The sequence below is a fragment of the Falco peregrinus genome, chromosome 1 (assembly GCF_023634155.1).
Source record: "Falco peregrinus isolate bFalPer1 chromosome 1, bFalPer1.pri, whole genome shotgun sequence".
NCBI classification, from domain to species: Eukaryota; Metazoa; Chordata; class Aves; order Falconiformes; family Falconidae; genus Falco; species Falco peregrinus.
In genome coordinates, this window is record NC_073721.1 from 31688645 (window position 1) to 31706823 (window position 18179).

Genomic DNA, 18179 nt, shown 5'->3' on the forward strand with positions numbered 1-18179 from the left:
CTGTGAGGTTAGGGATTTTATTTTTCATTTTGTGTGTTACAATTAATGCAGTTGGCACTATAGATATTTAATGTTTCCAAACATTAGCTCGTAACTGACTAGCTTGTGATTACACAGTAACTCAGTGACAGAGATAGAAATGGAACCTAGATATAGAGTAAGATATTTTTTATTGGTTGAAATACTGTAGGTTGTTGGGGTTTTTTTTTGAATTTCAAGTCAACAAAAATATTTTAGAATCCATGTTAATGCTATCAAAATGTTTCTTTCTAAAAATGAAACAAAGGAGCATCCTGAAATGTTTGAAATATTTTGTAGGCTTTTAAAGTGATTTAAAAATTTGAATAAAATCTCATTTTGCAATATATGAGCTTTAAAATTAAAGTAGGGAGAGGGTACAGTCTGAAACAAAATGTTTGGATGAAGCCAACATAGAAGGAACCTGACTCCTATTTCCATCTTGATCTTTTGCGATGCAAAGCAGATATTGGTCCCTAATATCCAAGTTAAATGTTCAGCATGCTTATAATGTACTTCTTCATAACTGTGATCAGTAGCTTACAAGAGTGATCAACAAAGTTTGAGAAAACTTTGTAAGCTTTATATATTTTTTTTTCTCCATGAGCCTATTTTTCCTAATCTTAATTCTATCCTGTTTTTCAGCTACAGATTGCTAAGTGTTCTTCCAGGGACTTTGTGATAGATTTCATGGATATCTAAGAGGATAATCTCCTAAATGACCCTAAGAACAGGAAAAAAAATCACTTTGTCTCTGGGAAACCCTGCAGGACTGTTCTATAGAGGCTGCACAGACCCCACCTGTTCTGTTTGTGCCTATGGTTAGTGTAATGTTCAGGCTGCCATTCCCATTTCTGAGCACAGTCCATGCTTTTGTAAAATTAATTTATGGAAAACTGACACAAACAGTTAGATCTGGGAAAGCACCTTTGTAGATCGTTGGGAAAAGACACCTAGTGTGCTACTGTAGGAGTATTACAGAATATTTTCTAGTTTACCTTGGACTAAAAGCAAGTTTCTTGTGTATATTTACATTTTATGCTGATTAATGATTTTATCTTACAAAGGAAATTTGATACTAGTATCTTATACTATGAATGGAAGCTCTAAATAGTAGCTGATGCATTGAAAGAACCCCTAAAAGATGTTCAATGCCTGACTTTGCTGTTGGGTGATGCTTCTCTCCTTACTGCTTGCTTTCCTAGGAAAATAAATGTTTGACTTTGTAAAAGTCCTGTGGATGCCATGCTATCAGGGTCCCTCATCTCAAAGCTCTTTTAGCAAGAGAAATGTAAAAGATACTGGCTATGAAGATGGTGTGTGCTTATGAAGGGAAATAATTTAAAATACTTTAAATTCTACTTTAAAACCCATGAACTACATAATAAATGAACCACACGAAAAGAGCCACATGATAGCAAGCTCTCAATACATGTACCACCTCTGAAATTCTGGCTGCAATCATAGTCAGAATTAGTTCTTTCAACGGGTGGTGTATACCCTCTGGAAGAGCAATTTTAGAATAAGTTGCCTTTGAGGAACTTTTCTTTCTAACCTCCTTTTGCTTGAGAAACAGCGTAGCTTGCAGAAGGAAGGATTACCCTGTCTCCACTAATGTAACTGTGGATGTCCTTACATAAATACTATCTGGCTTTTAGAAGTTGTGATTTGTTGTGATTTTAGTACAATTTGTGATGTTAGCCATATTTATGACTGTAATGTACTGTGGCTGGCAGTGATTTTTTATTTTCTTTTTTAAGACTGGAAAAGTAAGGGCTGAAAAAGTCAGTGGTTTTAAATTTAAAGCTTACCACTAAATGCCACATACTGTACTGCAGTTAGGGTCTTCAGCTGTCAAAAAGCCTTTTGCTTTGGTCTCTCATCTGCCAGTTTTCTTTATGTCCCAGGGGCTACTCTTTTCTCTTATTTCCTCCATTGCTAAACTTTGATCTCTTGGTAATCCCCCCAGTCTCTTGTGACTAAGTGTCTGAGGCTGGAACAGACCACATAAACCACTAGTAAGAAAGATCTGAGGAGGGATTTGTTAACCAATATTTCTCCCAGTTAAAATTGATCCCTGGGCTGGATCCCAGTGCCATGTCTGTCTGGACAGCACATGGTGGAAGGAACTGTTTCTTTCCTATGCAACAGGGTACCAGATAAGATGTGCAAACTTCGTCACTGTATTCCACAGGCCAGTGATGGAAGCTTCGGTGCTGTACTGCAGGCTCATGCAGCATGCCTGGGCTGACTTCATTCTGTCTCTCCCTGATGTACATAAACTCAAACACAAATTAATTTCAGCCTGTCAGTAAAAGTCCCAAAGTAATTCTTTGTGATACTTTGTAGGAAACAGTGATGAAAGCCAGCCCTCTAATTAATATATTGAATAATGCATCTCTCTGAGGCATATGGGGATCTCCCATACTGTCATAGCTTGGCAAAACTAATCAAAAGCTAAGCTGCCAGGCTGACAGTAGTATCATATTTTGCACTTTCTGGCTAGCAAGGAATGTTCTGCTTTTTTGTGGGGACTTTGGCTTGGGTTTTGGCTTTTGTTCTGTACTGCACTAATCTCTCTGTTTCTGGGCCAATGGGTGAATTTTCTGTGTGGGAGAGAGCCCCTCTTGCCTTCAGATGACTGGAAGAGAAACATTTAGGAGTTGTTTTAAAAATCACCACTGTTTTGAGAAGTTTAGGAATGACCTTTTCACATACTCTGCTACTGGGCATAATTTCCCAGCCATTTCATTCAGTGGCAAAACACCTTCTGACATCAGGGAGTGAGCATCTTTCCTGGATCCAGCCTCCCTTCTTCCCCAGAGACCTCATCCTAGATGGCCCACTTGGATTTCAAGAGACACACCTTTCTGGGAGTTTTTACAGCGCATGTTCCTTTACAGCAGCCAGGGTTGCAAGCATTCTTGCATTGGAGAAAGTGGCAATCTAATGGAGAATTTATCCTCAGTAAGTACATCAATAATATTAGGGACGGTTTTTGCTTGAAACTGGATTTTCAGTCAAACCTCAAAGCTCTTCAGGTGGATTTTCTCAAGAAGCATCAGGAAGTATCCAGGTAAATTCCAGTTCGTTTCTCTGAACTGAATTCAGCCTCTGAACCTTTGGAAGTTTGCCTGCCATTTTGTTGAACAAAAACAGTTGTTTTATTTAACAGAAGGAGCTGAACCCATGCTGTGCAGAAAGAACAGTCTTATCATGGCAAAACAGACAAGATGTTTCTGCATTCATTTAAACATGGGCCATTTGTGTCACTCAATAACATCCGTTAAAGATAAGGAGGTCCCTCTTTACGCCTTCAGCCTGTTGGAAATTAACAAACTCTCTTAAAACGACAATTCATCAGCAGTTATATGAGGCAGAATTCATTCTCAGCAAGAGAAGAAATTGAAACTCCCATCCTTTTGTTCCCTGGCATTCCCCTGAGCCTCCTCTGTAGAATGAGATGAGTTTAATTCTGCTATTGTTAGGCATAGTGAGCATGAAGTTACATCAGAACGTAAGAGGAGGAAGGAGTATCTTATTAGCTGCACTACAGGTTCTTTTAAATAATGTTGATTCAGTAACTTGTCTCTTGCTGATCATATACAGAACGAGGACGAGAAGCCAGTGAGTGAGGCTGTTTCACTTGCGTATTTGTAGTGAGCTAATTGGAATAGGAGATAGCAGTGGTTATCACAGCTCTGTAATTATCTCACAGATAATTGTCCTCCACTGGGCAGAAGGCAATAAAAATGGGATGTAGACACATTTCCATGTTTAGTGAAATATTAGAGGTTCTGCAGCTGCGTTTGAGGAAGAAACACACTGGCCTATGGCTGCCAGCAAGGACTTGGGAAATAATAAATAATGCCTGTAGACTTCAGAGATGATTTCAGTAGATCTGGGTTTTCTCCCACAGGATAAAATCCTGCTTTTTATTGAGGAAAAAAAAAGAAAAAAGAAAACCAAACAAAAAAAAACCCTGCCAGTTTTTTGGCCAAATGGTGCAGAAATTTTCTTAGGTTTTGCTCACAATATTTTTCATTTTCAGGTTTTCATTGAAAATCTTTGAAGGAAGGAGACACATTCCGTTATAGTATTGAATTCAGGGGCAATCTGCAATTGTGACTCTCTAAAGCCCTTTTTGGATCTGCTGTAGTTTCTCCAGAATTCTTTTTTTTTTCTTTTTTTTTTTCCTTTCTACAAATCAGTAGATTTGAACAGTGCGTTGACACTTCGGAATTTGCCTTGAGGCTACAAAATAGCAGAGTATTACTTTTCATTTGGCCTTGTACTATTCTTTCCTTTTATTGCTCTTCTATAACAACAGATTAAGGACCCAGCAAAGAGAAGCTCTTGATTTACTTACAACTTGGCCATACATCTTTACTTCCTGACATGTGGGTAGCACAAACTCTCATCGCAGCATTCTGCACTGAGCTTTCTTACTTGAAAAGGATAGCGCTTTGGGAATGGGAATGCTTGGGGACTCTGCTGTTGTGAAGAGCTGGGAGTGTGTCTAGTGCTCAGCCCCCTGGGAAGCCTTGTCTCCTTATTGTTTGTGCATTCATCTAACTTGAAGCAAAGGAACCCACAAAAGCTCCGTGATTTCTCTGGTCTCTCCTTCTACAGTGCCACTCTTCCACTGACAGAGAGAGCTGCAGGTGGCTGTGGTGGCTATTTTATTCATCTCTTCTCTATTCGGTCTGTGAGGATGCTTCTGGTTTGAATACAAGCCTGTCTTGTCATGAGACACAGTGATCTGCAGACCTCCTGTCACCATTGCTTTTACCAATTGTAGCCGCACAGGCTTGCTGTTTCTGCAGACAGAGCCTGTCTGCGTATCTGTCTGCTGCCAGAATCCTTTTTGTTTCCTGCTTCTTTGTCTTTTCCTCTTTTGGATGTTGGGACAAATGAGCATCTCACTCTCAGTAGCTAATTGAGTGTGATTTTTTGGGGGCAAACAGGCATGTTGATGCATTTATGCTTGCTGGTCCAGAACAGGGTAGTTTATTCTTCTCTGTCTTTCTCCTTCCCCTTCTTCTTTTCTCATTCTTCCTTTGGTGGCTGGTGGTTAAAAGTCAAAAAATGAAATAAACCGTTTGTTCTCTTCAGGCTGTTAGCATCTGAAATGCAGAGAAACAACTGTCACATAAGGTTTATGACAGAAATCTACTTTTTCACATTGTCTTTCTCCAAAATGCATAAACTGAACCACAAATTTATTTCCAGAATGTTAGATGTTATCCCAGGGTGATTCTTCACAATACCCTGCAACAGGGAATGTGGAGACTCATCCTTCCTTAATTAATACAATGTACAATGCCCATGGGCATATGGGGCTCATCAGCATATCTTATACATTTTGTCTGTGCCAAGTTTCATACTGGCATCTTCTCTTTGGACAATTTAAATTTTATTTTTATTCATCTATGGCTGCATTCATGTATTACATGATGACTCTCACTCTGAAGCTTTTCAGAGGCATTGTACTCTGCCTGCGACTCTGTTGATAGCTGAATCACTGAGCCTTAGCGTTCCAAGCATGTCATATTTGCAGTGAGAAAACGTTCATACAAATGAGGGCAATTAAACACACAGTGAGCTGACAGTCCTTACTTTGGTGTAAAACATTGCTTGAACGGGTCACATTTCAGATACTTTTGGTAGGAGACAAACTCAGAGGAATATTATGAATCTTCTAAGCATTCCATTCAGGGAGGGAAACAGTAACTGCAGTGAAGTCCTTGGCTGCAGGCTGTGCTGATGGCTTACTTTGAGCATCTACTTTGCTTTTCTAAAGTGGTCAGAAACAAGGCTGATTTATTTTTCCTGAAAAAACCAAAGTAATAATCTATAGCAATTCCCCATCTACATGACTCTCAAAGGAGGGTAGCCAAGCACTGGGCAAACATCAATTAACTGGGCTTCATAATGTAGTAGGCACTTAACTAATTTTAAATCAAATGCAGGGTAAGAGATGAAATCACTCGTTATGTCAGTGATTAGTCTTGGAAGAGAAACAAAAACTGTGCTTGTGTTTTACAGATCTGTGCAAGGCATAGCTGGCTAGAAAATGCCATTTCCTGGATTTATTTATTTTTTCCAAAAAGCTGAAAAAATCACCATCCATACCACATCAACAACCACCCACCCACCCCCTGCAAACTCTTCTACTCATAAATTTTCCTCTGGGAAACAAAGTTGGTTAAGTATGATGAACTATTCTTCTGGAGTGGATTGCCCCCTCCCCCAATAATTTGGCTTAGATTTTGATCACCAAAATTACTTTAGTACACAATAATTTCTGCATTTTGGATTTCCACTTCTTCCTATTCTTTTCTGATTTTTCTTTTCCTATTCCAAAAAAAGAGGGATGGTGGAGGAAGAAAAGGATGAGAAAGGAGACAAAGCTAAAACCATGTCATTTTTTAGTGTTTCCAAAAATACACTTGTATTGTTTTCTCAAAGGATTTGAAATTTAGCATATTAAAGTAAAACTAAAGGTGTCCTGCAAAAAGTGTCCCTTCCTTCAGAAAGCAAAATAGAATCAAACCCTTCTGTTGCAATATGTTTCAAACTTGTCCACCACAAAGCTTTCAGAGCTCTAATCTCAGGTAAATCCCCATTCTCCTCTCCAGAAATGCATTCCTCAAAGCATCACTGTCTGTGTTGTGTGGGTGTGGGACAGGGAGCTCATGGTCTGTTGTGCCCTGAAGCTTTGAGACATCTTTGAGACATCTTCAAGACAGTAACATCTTAACTTGATGAGCTGATGCGTCATTAAATCCACCATATCCTGATGCTGGTGCTACTAAGACTTGGCAAAAAAAAAAGGCTTCTTACTCAATTAGCATAAGGCCTCAAGGGCTGCTTTTATATAGCCTGGATCAGCTGTACCCTGATGAGTCAGGAGCAGCAAGCTGCATAGGAGTGGCTTATTTAGTTCATAAGCAAGCAGCAGGAATGTGCTTGCACCTGGGAGCACACCCGCTACGAGTGCTGGCTTGACGCAGCTGACAGATCTGCTCCCTGCATGAGTCTCAGTCCCCATGAGAAGTTATTTCAGGCACCACTGGGAAATTAAGATGCCACCTCCAGCACATGCCCTGCCTGTGCTACTGGCCCTTTTGAACCTTGACAGGGCTGCCTGTAAGGATCTTCACCCACACACTTTTTTGAGTTTGTTTCACAAAAATTTGGATTGGTTTATTGAGGTTTATAGTATAGGTTGGGGACGAAATGCCAGAGGATTTTAAAGGACTAAGACCTATTAACTGGATGAGAACCAGACACAGAATTATTTGTACTTTCTTAGGTTTTGGTGTTAGCATACAGGAGAAGGAAAATACATGAATCAACAGCAGCTTTGTTCTGTTGATAAATATACTTTAAAAGTATTTTCAGATTCAGTGGAATTTCTTTCCCATTGCTGTTAGTTTCTGTGACATAAAGAGTCACCTTCTTTTATGTACTGTGAAGAGAAAAAAAATGTTTCTGTGTGCAGCAGAGCCTGCTGTTCTGTGTGGATTCTCTAGTGATTTGTGACATGGTTGAGCCTAAATGTCAGCTTTTCCCTCAAGGAAAGGATTGATTTGGACCTCTTTCCTCTTCCAGGCCTGCTGTATCCATAAAATGATTGTGTGTAGCACCTTCATAGTTCTGGGACCTGTAATCCACTGAATTTACAGGTAATTTACAGGTTTAGACATCCAGCAGGTACTGGGATGAGATGCAGGAAGGTAGATGCATGTACACACATATGGAAACACCTGCAGATGCTGTGAACACGTTAAGTTTTGTTTCCTTTGATACTAGGTAGAATACCTCCTTAAAATTAATTGGGACCTTTTTAACAAGGACTGGCTTTGCTGAAAAGAAATTAGCTGAGAATAAACACTTGGCGGTTTTTTTGCCTTACCTTGCAAGCTAAGTCTCACAACAATTATTCTGATGATGTCCAGAATTGTAGCTTCACAGAAATTAGCACTGGAAAAGACGCAGAAAGCTCCAGGGACCTGGCTAAGACACTTTCTTACAGTATCTTCCTGCCCAGCTTTTTTTTCCAAGCTTCATTTGAAATATGCTGTGCAAGGAGGTTTTGTCCATAACTCTTCAGAGACCTCATCACATCCTACTCCATCCAGCAGCATCTCCCCCTGTTCAGCCACGGAGGATGATACTGTATTTATGTGTTTAATAAATACATTCTTTCCACCAACAGTTCAACATTTGTATCTGTTGTTAACTAGGGTAGTTTATGACATGTTGTCAGCCTGGGGTGTATGCAGCTTGCGTGCACAGTGGCTGTTACGTGCACAGAGTTAATGCCTGATGGAGCTAGTTTTAGGCTTGACTTCAGTAAATAACAGATGAATACACAGAATCCCCTTGACTGTCTGAAGGTAACTGCCATTATTGATACCTAGGAAACATGATGCCATACCAGATGGAGAAAGTAGCCTGTTAACTGTTGGCCCATGTTGGAAAGGTATGTATACATTAGCAATGGTGGTATGTGAGAAGATCCAGATCAGTTGAGCAGGAATTGTATGGATCAATTTATGCTCCTATCTGCCCATATAGACATGGACCTTTTGTTGCTTGGATGAATTAGTCCCATGCATTGCTTGCCTGGTACCACACAGAAGTGTTTATGCATTTCTGGGGCAGTATACAATTAAAGTTGCAGCAGACTGATTGGCAACATCCACTAATCTGACTGCAGTGAAAGGGTGTGTTTTTCTCCCTTTACGTATTATTGCACAATAAATGTGCCTTGTTACTTCCCATTCCTAGCCCTTATCTACTGCACAACATCCTGCTAAGTAGTCTCCATCTGTTTCCTCCATCTCTTTACGTGAGCGGTGACAATATCCTTCAGTCTGACATCCCAACCTGCAAAAATGAGTTTCCAAGTTGGCATCTTGGGAAAGTCTCAACATGTTGTAAAAGTTTTAATTTTGTTTTCAAAGTCAGAGCTAGTGAATGCCATCTTGACTGGTCAGAAACTAGGCCAAGGGTATCTCTAGCAAAAAGCTCAATCCAGAAGATTCCACACCTAGTTTGAAAGGCTGATCACTGTGACCTGATTTTTTACTTTGTTGTAAATACTTAATACAAATGTTGCTCACATCCAGTGATACCCACTCCCATCTCCCAAGATAGTGGGTCCAGGAGATGGAGGAATAGAGTACCTCTTATTCTCTATTGAAGGTTTAGGCAGCAACGATCAACAGCAGGCAGTCTGAATTGCAAAGCGTTTTTGATCTTTTGATGCTAGAGCAGCTAAACTGCAGTGCTGCCTTTCATTATTAAATGTCCATTATTAAATGTCCAATGTCTGGGAAATGGATAGAAAAAAACCCCACAAAATTTGTTTATTTCATGGAAAGGCAATAGAATTGGTAGAAACAGTGAGCTGAGGTGTGTGGTAGGTGCAGGTAACCCAAACAGTCTGTGTGTTTCTTTTTTGCTTTCTTTGCATCTGCTAGTATTTTTACTTTTGAACTACATAGTGTCTTACATGGAAACATTTTGGAACAGCTACTTACAATGCAGAATACTGTGTTTTCCTTGCCCTTCTCACTTACTCTCCCTCCCAGTCAAATGAAATATTAGCAGAGCGACCTAGTAAATGTGCATCCATGCACAATGCTCTTCCCTCAAAATAGAGATAGGGATCTTGCCAGGATCCTATCCATCCTTCAGCTTTCAAGAACACACAATCCTCTTCTGAAAAGAAGGGAAGAAAGATCCCATGAAAATCAAGAGCTACCATGAGAATAAAAAAACAAAAGCAGCAGCAAAGATAAAAAGTAGCCATTGTTTCCTTCCTGACGGGATTCAGAGGTAGTTTGAATTCTTAACTGGGCAATGATCCTGCACCAGCTGCAATACTGGCTGCAGGCTCCATGTTTCAAAAAACTGCCTTTGCAGCAGTCAGGGATTGTGTCAGCAAGAAAAAAATGACCTTCCCTGTCACTTCTGCTTGCATCCTCTCAGCATTTTTCATCCGAGTGGTGATAAATGAAAGAGATGGTGGAGGATGTTGATTTAGCATGGTTTCTCACAGTGAGAGTGCCCTTTTTTTCTCCCCGTGGCCATCCAAGGCAGCAGCACACATGGATGCATTTTGTGGACCTTGGTTTAGTTTTTGCTGCCTGGAGTTTGTGCAAATACAAAACACAGTGCTGGGCTGTGCATGGAGCCTGAGGTGTGACCATGTGGCAGGAAAACTGTTTTCAAGCTGAGCTCGAGCTTCTGAGTGTTGTTACATACTATTGTCTTTGTAAGCCTCTGAAATAGAACTGTTTGTCAACCAGAGAGCCAAGAAACCCCTTCCTAAACACCCCACTCTGTGGGCTCCACTTGGTTGTAGAGGATGTGCAAGGGAAATGGTAAGTCAGGGGGTGCTGACATCTCATCATACTCTAGTTGCTCAAATAATTTTGAGCAGTACAGCCTCCAAATCTTCAGAGAGATAATGTATGAGGAAATACAAGGCTGCAAATGTGTCTTTTCTTGTTTTGTTGCTAGTCTTGTATTGTCAGACCTGCGAGGTGGTTGTACTGAGTTCTTGAGACCAGAGACATTATTACATGGGGATAAAGGAATAGCTTTAGAGTCTCTCTGTGCATTTTTGCAGCTGTGCTCCAGGACCTGCATCCACATTTTGCTCTTCCCACTGACTGACTTTTTTTCATTTGTCATGTAAAGCTTCTCCAGAAAAATTATGAGAGACCATTTACTGAAAATACCCATATTCAGGAGCTGGAGCACTGCAAAGCAAAGCTGTGCTCTTTGCCAGTGGGAACAGATGTAAGGTGAGGCATGAAGAAACAGCATTGACTAGGGATTTGTTTTGCCATCAGAATCTTTGGTATGAGACAGCGACTTAGTTTGGGAGAAGTAAAGGTGACCGATGCATTACTTTACAGGCTTGTTATCTGCCTGCAGATAACAGGAGCTTGTCTTGCTTTTGGCTTGCAGGAGATTGAGTCATAAGCAGAGGAGTACTAGGGAGGTACTGTGTGCTGGTCCTTTTTTCATCATTGTTTTCTGAAAAGAACCATCAGGCTTGTCAAAACTAATTAAGGAAACAAGTAGATGGCACTGGGAAAGAAGTTTAAGCTGGAATTACATGTTTCAGGAGACTCCTGTTGTCACCTGGTACTCACTTAATAGACATTATGAGTAGAACCACAGAGCCTGTGTATGCAACTGCATAATGGTAATGAGTATTTTGGATTTTGTTTGGAGATACTTAGGTTCTTCTAATTACAGTCCCTTTTAAATGAATAGCATTTGGGCAGATTGATGTTTTGTATTACTTGGACCAGGAGTAGGTTTGCCCCATTGTGGCGGGGGGAGGAACAGTGCCCTCTCCATCTGCAGAAGAGGGACACAGGAGGTGTTGTGGGAAGCAGGTGAGGCAGCCTGGCATTGTGGTGTCAGAACACAGCAAATGGCTCTGGGTAGAAGGCTGCTGTCTGGCTTCCAGAAGGAAGCCTGGACGATGCAGGCTCCAGGGTGAAGGCTAGATTTGAGTAGGAAGCCTGCTGGGAAAGGCTGTGGGGCAGGTCCCTAATGTGTTCCCAACTTGTACCTAAAAGTGCTGAAATTACCACTCCCTTTGATAAAGTTGTGATTGATAGATCTGTTGGTAAGCATGTATCTCTGTCCCTATTGGTCTGTCATAGGCAAGGGTCACGGCTGCTGAACAGCTAGAGTTACATTTTGGGCTACTAATGGGAAAAAGGCAGAAAAATTCTGCTATGCACAGAAAGATGCGTGCCCTTTCTATATATATTGGGAAATAACATTGCTGCACACCATAATGTTTTTCACTGACATTTTAAGGAATTACTTCTTGTCCTACTGTCACTTTTAACTGTCCAGCTATTCAGAAGGTTTGACCCTGATAATTACACAGTCACAGGGACTCAGGCCCATTCTGGCATCCTTACTGATAACAGACAGTGCTTTCTTCCTTGTGGGATCACCCTGGAACTGATGGTAGCGATTAAGGAGCAGACTATTTCTCACTGAGAGTAGAATGATGAAAGCTCTGCCTGTGTGGCTTTGTTTTGTTGCGTTGGGGTTTTTTGGCTGCAATTCACAGTGTGTTGTGAATGGACTCGCTATCGATGCGGTGCTGTAGTTAACAAGCGGTGCCAGTTTCGGTTACCTACACAGTGGGTCATAATGTAGTTGTTTTGACATTTGCAGCACTGGCTGATCTTGGCTGAACTCTGGCACGTCCGTGTGTTTGTCATTGCTTCAATCACTATATTTTCAATGAGATCCACAAAAACGTATCAGAGCATTTGTATTTTGTTTGTTCTTTTCTTTTTGGCCTTTTCTTATCTTTTTTTTTTTTCTTTTTTTCCTTTCTTTCTTTTAATGTTTAGCTGTTGATGCCCCAAGGATGAGAGCAGCAAAAGATTGTGGTAAAAGTGTTTCAGAACATTAGGGAATTGTGAACGTTGGCTGGCTCAGAGGGAATCTATTATTTACAATCTACTGTATCAAATTCAGCTTCCACCAAATTAGAAACTGATTTTTGTCGTTGTCCCTTTTTAATCTAACCCTTTGGTTAACTCAGGAGAAGCAGCTCCATAAATCACGTGGACATCTATGGATTTTTTTTTCCCCTGCCAGCCATTGCCAGGACTAAATGTTCATCTCCCAGTAATTCTTATCAGCCAGGACACTAATAATACCATTTCTGTTCTGGGATTGACTTTCCCTCTGCCAGGAGGAAAACTATCTTTGTAATGTGCCTTGCAAAACATTTTTAGGGAGTAAAATAATTCACAGGAAGATTTGACTTGAGGTGCTTGGGTTTCAACTAGTAAGGTTAAAGAAACTCATCATGCTGTCTTTTATGATTATCAAGGACCATGGCATGGGATCATGGGGTGAATAGTAAATTCTTTCTTGCATTTTTTCTTACCAGAACTTTACCATACATATATGCATCATTGTTTTTCTTTTGGAGATGGGGAAACTGAGGTAAACAATAGCGAAATTGCCTGGCAAACCAAGGCAGATCAGGAAACTCAGTCTCTCATGTCATTATTCAGCAAGTGAAACTCCATTCTGATTTGCTGTCTATAAGCGTGAAGCTGCTGTGCCCTCGTCTTGCCTTCAGCATTAATACAGAGCTCTGATTTTACTGGCTCTTGGAACCAGCTCGCTTTGCCACCACAAGAATGTTCATTGTAGTCTTTGTCTTATAGACAAGGGGTAGGCAGGATGACTCACCAGCACCTGGGAAGGTGTTAGTCTTAAAGATTAGTGTATGACCCTTCAGAGTGGGCTGTGTAGAAACACAAAGGAGACAAGCTGGTAGGAGGTAGGGACCTACATGCCAGGTGTCACAAGGTAAACTTGAACTGGTTTTGCTTTCCCTCATCCCCTCTGTGTCTGATTGCAGCCTTTTATCTGACTGGCTGCCTTCTCTCTCTCTCTCTTTCTCTCTCTCTCCCCCCAGGTCGGTGACCGGTTTGGATAAAGAACCTGACCTTGTGCACATGGAAGCCCGGACAGCTGATGGACGTGAGTGCCGGCAGCCAATGCTGAAAAAGCAGGCTTTGAGTCAAGAATGGAGTGGGAATGGAAATTCACTTTACTCATTTTGTCTCTCCATTTACATTTTAATTGACAGGAAAGATGTGGGTCATGGAGTTTGATGTGAGGCATATTCTTGTTTTTAGCCCCTGGGGGGAAATTCAGAGGCTGCAGGGCTTGTGTCTGTGGAGAGCCTGGGCAGAAGCACAATCTATTGGGCCAAGGAGCTGTCTGTTCTGTTCCCTATTTAGCTATTTCAATATCATGTATTTCACATGAATCATAAAGATTTGGGCTACCTGCACTGTGCAGTACAGCCTCCGTGCATTTCCAGAGGTGTTCAGAACAGCTGGAAATCTGGGAAATCACCTACAGCCAGACTTCTCCTCTGTCCAGAATGTCCCGGTGCCCAGGTACCCTTTGTCTTGTTTTCAGTTTTGCTTATGATGTATGAATAGGCACGCCATACAAAAACATTACAGCCCTGAAAAGGTGCCTAGATCTGAAGTAAGAAACAGATAAACAAATACTTCTTAACCCCTCACTGAAATGAATCTGGCCACATTTGCAATAGAGCAGATTCCTATGTAATTAACCTCCAGCGAAGAAGACAGTAAGTATTAGAAGTAGGGTGACTTTTCCCACCACTTTCTCCAAAGTGTTTTAGGTATTTCTCACAGGACCTACAGCATGGTAATCTGTCTGCTCCTGGGGTGGAGCCAGCTTTACTCTAGCTCAATGCCATAGAGCAATGGGACATGTGTCCCTTTTACGCTACAGGGACAGTGCAGAAAAGCAGCATAGGACTGAGGCTGTAGAGGATTTCTGGGAGAAGACCTCATTTGTGTTGGTTGCAAACTTTTCTCTGTTTTAGTCAAGTGCTGTGTGGGCCAGATGCTGTGTGAACAAACTCCTGTCTATCAGGGTGGCTTCTCCGAGGCTGTGAATCTTCTAAAAGCACTCGCTGGCCTCCTACTGCTATTTAGTGATGGCAGCTGAATAAATAACCAGGCAATAAAAGCTCAGGGGTGACAGCTGTTTGTTGGATATGTGGAAAAAGCAAACCAGGCCGGCAGGTGGGTGGGCAAGGTGGGGAAGGCTTCTTCAGTGCCTTTGCTGCTGTGTGTGCTGTTGCAGGGATGCTGGGAGAAGTGGCCAAAAGCAAGTAAAAAAAGCAAGCAAGTAAGCAAACAAACTGCTGATGGAGTCTGTTTTCAAACTAAGTTTAAACTTGCCCACCCAGCTATTTGAATATTGGATGTGTCAAGGATGTAGATGCTTTGTTTGAAAGATGTATCCCCAGTATGCAGACAACTCTCTTCCTTCAGGTCCTGTTTGCTTGGGGGGGGTTGCTGTTTGTTCTGGTTTTAATGTATAAATTCAGCATTTTGAAATTAGCAGTTGATGGCATTGAGGGTTTCACTGAAAGCCAGGCGTAACCAGCAGTGTCAGCAGAACAGGCCCATCGCAAGCCACTGTCCCCGCAGACAGCAGGCACAGGCGAGACCCGGCGGGCTCTGCTGGCCCGGCTGATGTGTCCTACTGGGGGACAACACCAAAATGACTCCTCTCCCAGCCAAGCACAGCTCAAAAGCAGCATACTGCTCCAATTAGAGTTTTTAAGGCTTAAAACTATATTAGTTTGTGTTACAAAACACTGACTGCCTCAAAGCTATAGCCTTACCTGGTGTGAAATGGTACAGCTCTGCGCACTTAGGAATGGGAGGCTGAACTTTTCTCCTAGTTGGCTCTGTAACTGAAATGAGCCTTCATGCTCTCAGTGAAATGGCTAAGGCACTCAGACCTGCTGGAAAATGCGTCCCTGCAGCTGTTTCCTCTTGATCAGAAAGTTTCTGATGAAAGTTTTCCTTAGTAGTGTGGAGAAGGAAGGGGGGGGGGGGGAAGGTGCTTTTTTAATGCCTCAGGTCAGTTTGGTGGCTCAGTCACTTGATGCATTAACAGACATAGATTTGAGTATTCCCATTGCTCAGTTCAGGGGCAAGAATCCACGCCTTCAATGTCCCTGGCCACTTGAAAAGTACATGATTCTTCTAGTTTTCCTCCATGCTTTTTATTTAAAATAAAATTTAAAAAGAGGGAGGGAATGGTATTTAGGATTAGACTCCTGAACTTGGATGATTTTTTTCTCTTCTTCTTCCTTTTAGTGATAATGGGACTCAAGAACTTGTCTAATACCAATTCAGACACTGGAGCCTAAAATATGCTCTGTGGCTGGGAACAGGTGGTGGGGCTTGCTGTACTCTTATTTATCCATAAGTGAGTCAGGACTATCAATGAGCTCACGGAGCTGGGAGGTGGAAGTCCTCTTCACTGCTCTGGTGTCCATCCTCCAAGATGTCTTGCCCCATGGTTTTGTCTGTCCGGTCATTAGGAATGGTAGGGCCTCTGAAAAAACACCTACCCCACTTTTTTAGTCTTACATATTTGCAAGATGCTGTTAATTCCAGTGCCTAGCTGATCCCAAGCTGTTCCTGTCTGTTGCTGCAGATGAAGTTTTTCACATTTTTTTGACATCTTGGCAGAGCTATTGTAGCAGAATAATAATCTATGCTTGCATTTTTAAATTATAAAAACATGTAGGAGCCTTGGGCGCTGTACCTTCTGCCTGGGTGTAATAGGCAGCAGCAAGGACAGGGTTGGATGCAAGGGAAATATTACAAATACACTGACACAAGCACCCACCAGCACTCCTGGGAAAGATATATTAAACTTTCTGATGTTTAGTGAGATAATCTTCTCCCCACTCACAGATACAATGCAATAAAAAGTATTTTAATTAAAGGAAAAAGAGGCGGGGGGAAAAACTAAGCAGAAAGATAAAACAGGGTAACTAATTCCTGGGGAATAATTTACAGTCCTGTCTACATTTCTAGATCTTTTCCTTTGGGGTAAAAATTGTTGAGGCCAGCTAGTTTTCCCTCCCATGGTAATCTTCACTGGCAGTTTGTGATTTTAAGTCTTGCCTGGCACCAGGTTCTGACTTAAGCAGAGCCAATCTCCCAATGCAACTTGTTTCCATCTGCTGCCCTTGTCCCTGTTAGCTCTGCTGGCCAGCCTTGCCTGCTTGTAGCTGCCTAGTTAACACTGCCAGGAAGGAGCAGACCTTGGTGTCCTGTGTCTTTGCGAGTCACAGTAGCCTGCACGTGGGTCTGCCCTTTGCAGCCTTCAGCACAGTGACAGGTTGGGCTGTTGCAATGTCTCCCTTCAGGGACCCACATCTGTGGGTGTTACCCACCAGAGAGCCTCTTGTGCTCCTGCTTCCTGCCAAAGCTATCACTACTAGCGGGCAAAGAAGAGACTTTGTAGCTTGGCTTATTTCACCAGTTCATCACTGCAAATTTCAAGAAAGGGTTTCAGTTTTTTCACTTCTAAAAAGGATAAAGATACACTCCAAAATCTCAAGATGGGAGACTGTTAATTAGCCATGGGGAGGTGTTTTTTGCTCCTCAACTGCAAGATGGCTGCACATCTGAGAGAGCCATTCCCTAATCCTAAGTGAGATGTTGGTGGGAAGGGTTTGTGTGGAGGTATGGATGCTGGGATTTGAGCTACAGCAGACCTTCCAGGCTGCTTGATGTCCGTATTGCCTCATTCACAGATGGGCTGAGTAAGTGGCTGGATGTGGGGTTATAAGCACGAGGAGTTTCTGAAGCTGATGAGGAATTAGGGACCACTTCTCAACTCTTTTTGCAGTGCAAAATAATAAAAAAACCCTGAAGCCAAAACACCCAAACCCTCTAATTCTGGTGTTGCATGGGACGATATATAAATTAGAAATAATTCCCAGATAGAAGCCAACCTCCCTTAAGGCATATATCTCCCAGCAAAAGGTAAGCAAGGCTTTAAAAGCATAGTGTGGGTACATGCCACCTGCTCCTCTGGGCAGCTGTCGTTTTAACTTGTGGCTGTGCAAAACAGGGCTGAAAAATTAACTCCTTTCAGAAAACAGTTAGCATGCCCCCTTGTCTCTTAACATTTTTATTGAGGGACCCTGTACTTTCTATGCAGGGGAAGATGTGCTCCATGAATAGGACCATAGCTCATGAAGGGATCCTACCCTTCAAGAAGCTTAATCAGGGACTTGGGGTTGTTTCTTGCTTTGAGTCACTCACAAACGTGAACTGGGTGCTGTCATATTTTTCACCTGATTTTTTATCACATGTTAAAGGGAATTATCTTCCATTTTCTGTGAGGCAGCAGGAAATAAAACAAGGCTTGAACTTATTTTGGTGTCCAAAGGTAGACAGGTTCGAGGATAATTTTTTCTGTGTCTGAGAGGGTTTTTTTTCATAGGCTTTGTGTTGTAAAATATATGACAGTAAATAAACAGGAGACTAAATGGAAAATGGGTAGTGAGCTACCCCCCTTCTCCACCACCAGGTTCTTGTGAATATTAATCAGGTGCCATTCTTTAAGTATATTTGATTGCTGGTGTAACACACTCAAAATGACACATTTCCCAATAGGCAGGAAGCTAGTTGTCATGTCAACACTTATGATTTATTTGCATTTATTTGTGACAGGTTTTTATTCCTCTTCCCATTCTGTCACTCAGCAGCAGCAGA

The 18179-nt window shown here is 41.7% G+C and overlaps 1 protein-coding gene across 1 annotated transcript in view; it reads left to right on the top strand.

Moving 5' to 3' along the window:
- SORCS3 (sortilin related VPS10 domain containing receptor 3) overlaps nt 1-18179 on the top strand; it is a 304161-nt gene that overhangs the window by 199436 nt on the left and 86546 nt on the right. The window contains exon 6 of the mRNA XM_055809927.1: nt 13517-13581. Coding sequence (XP_055665902.1) covers nt 13517-13581 — 65 coding nt within the window. The remainder of the gene's footprint in view (nt 1-13516; nt 13582-18179) is intronic.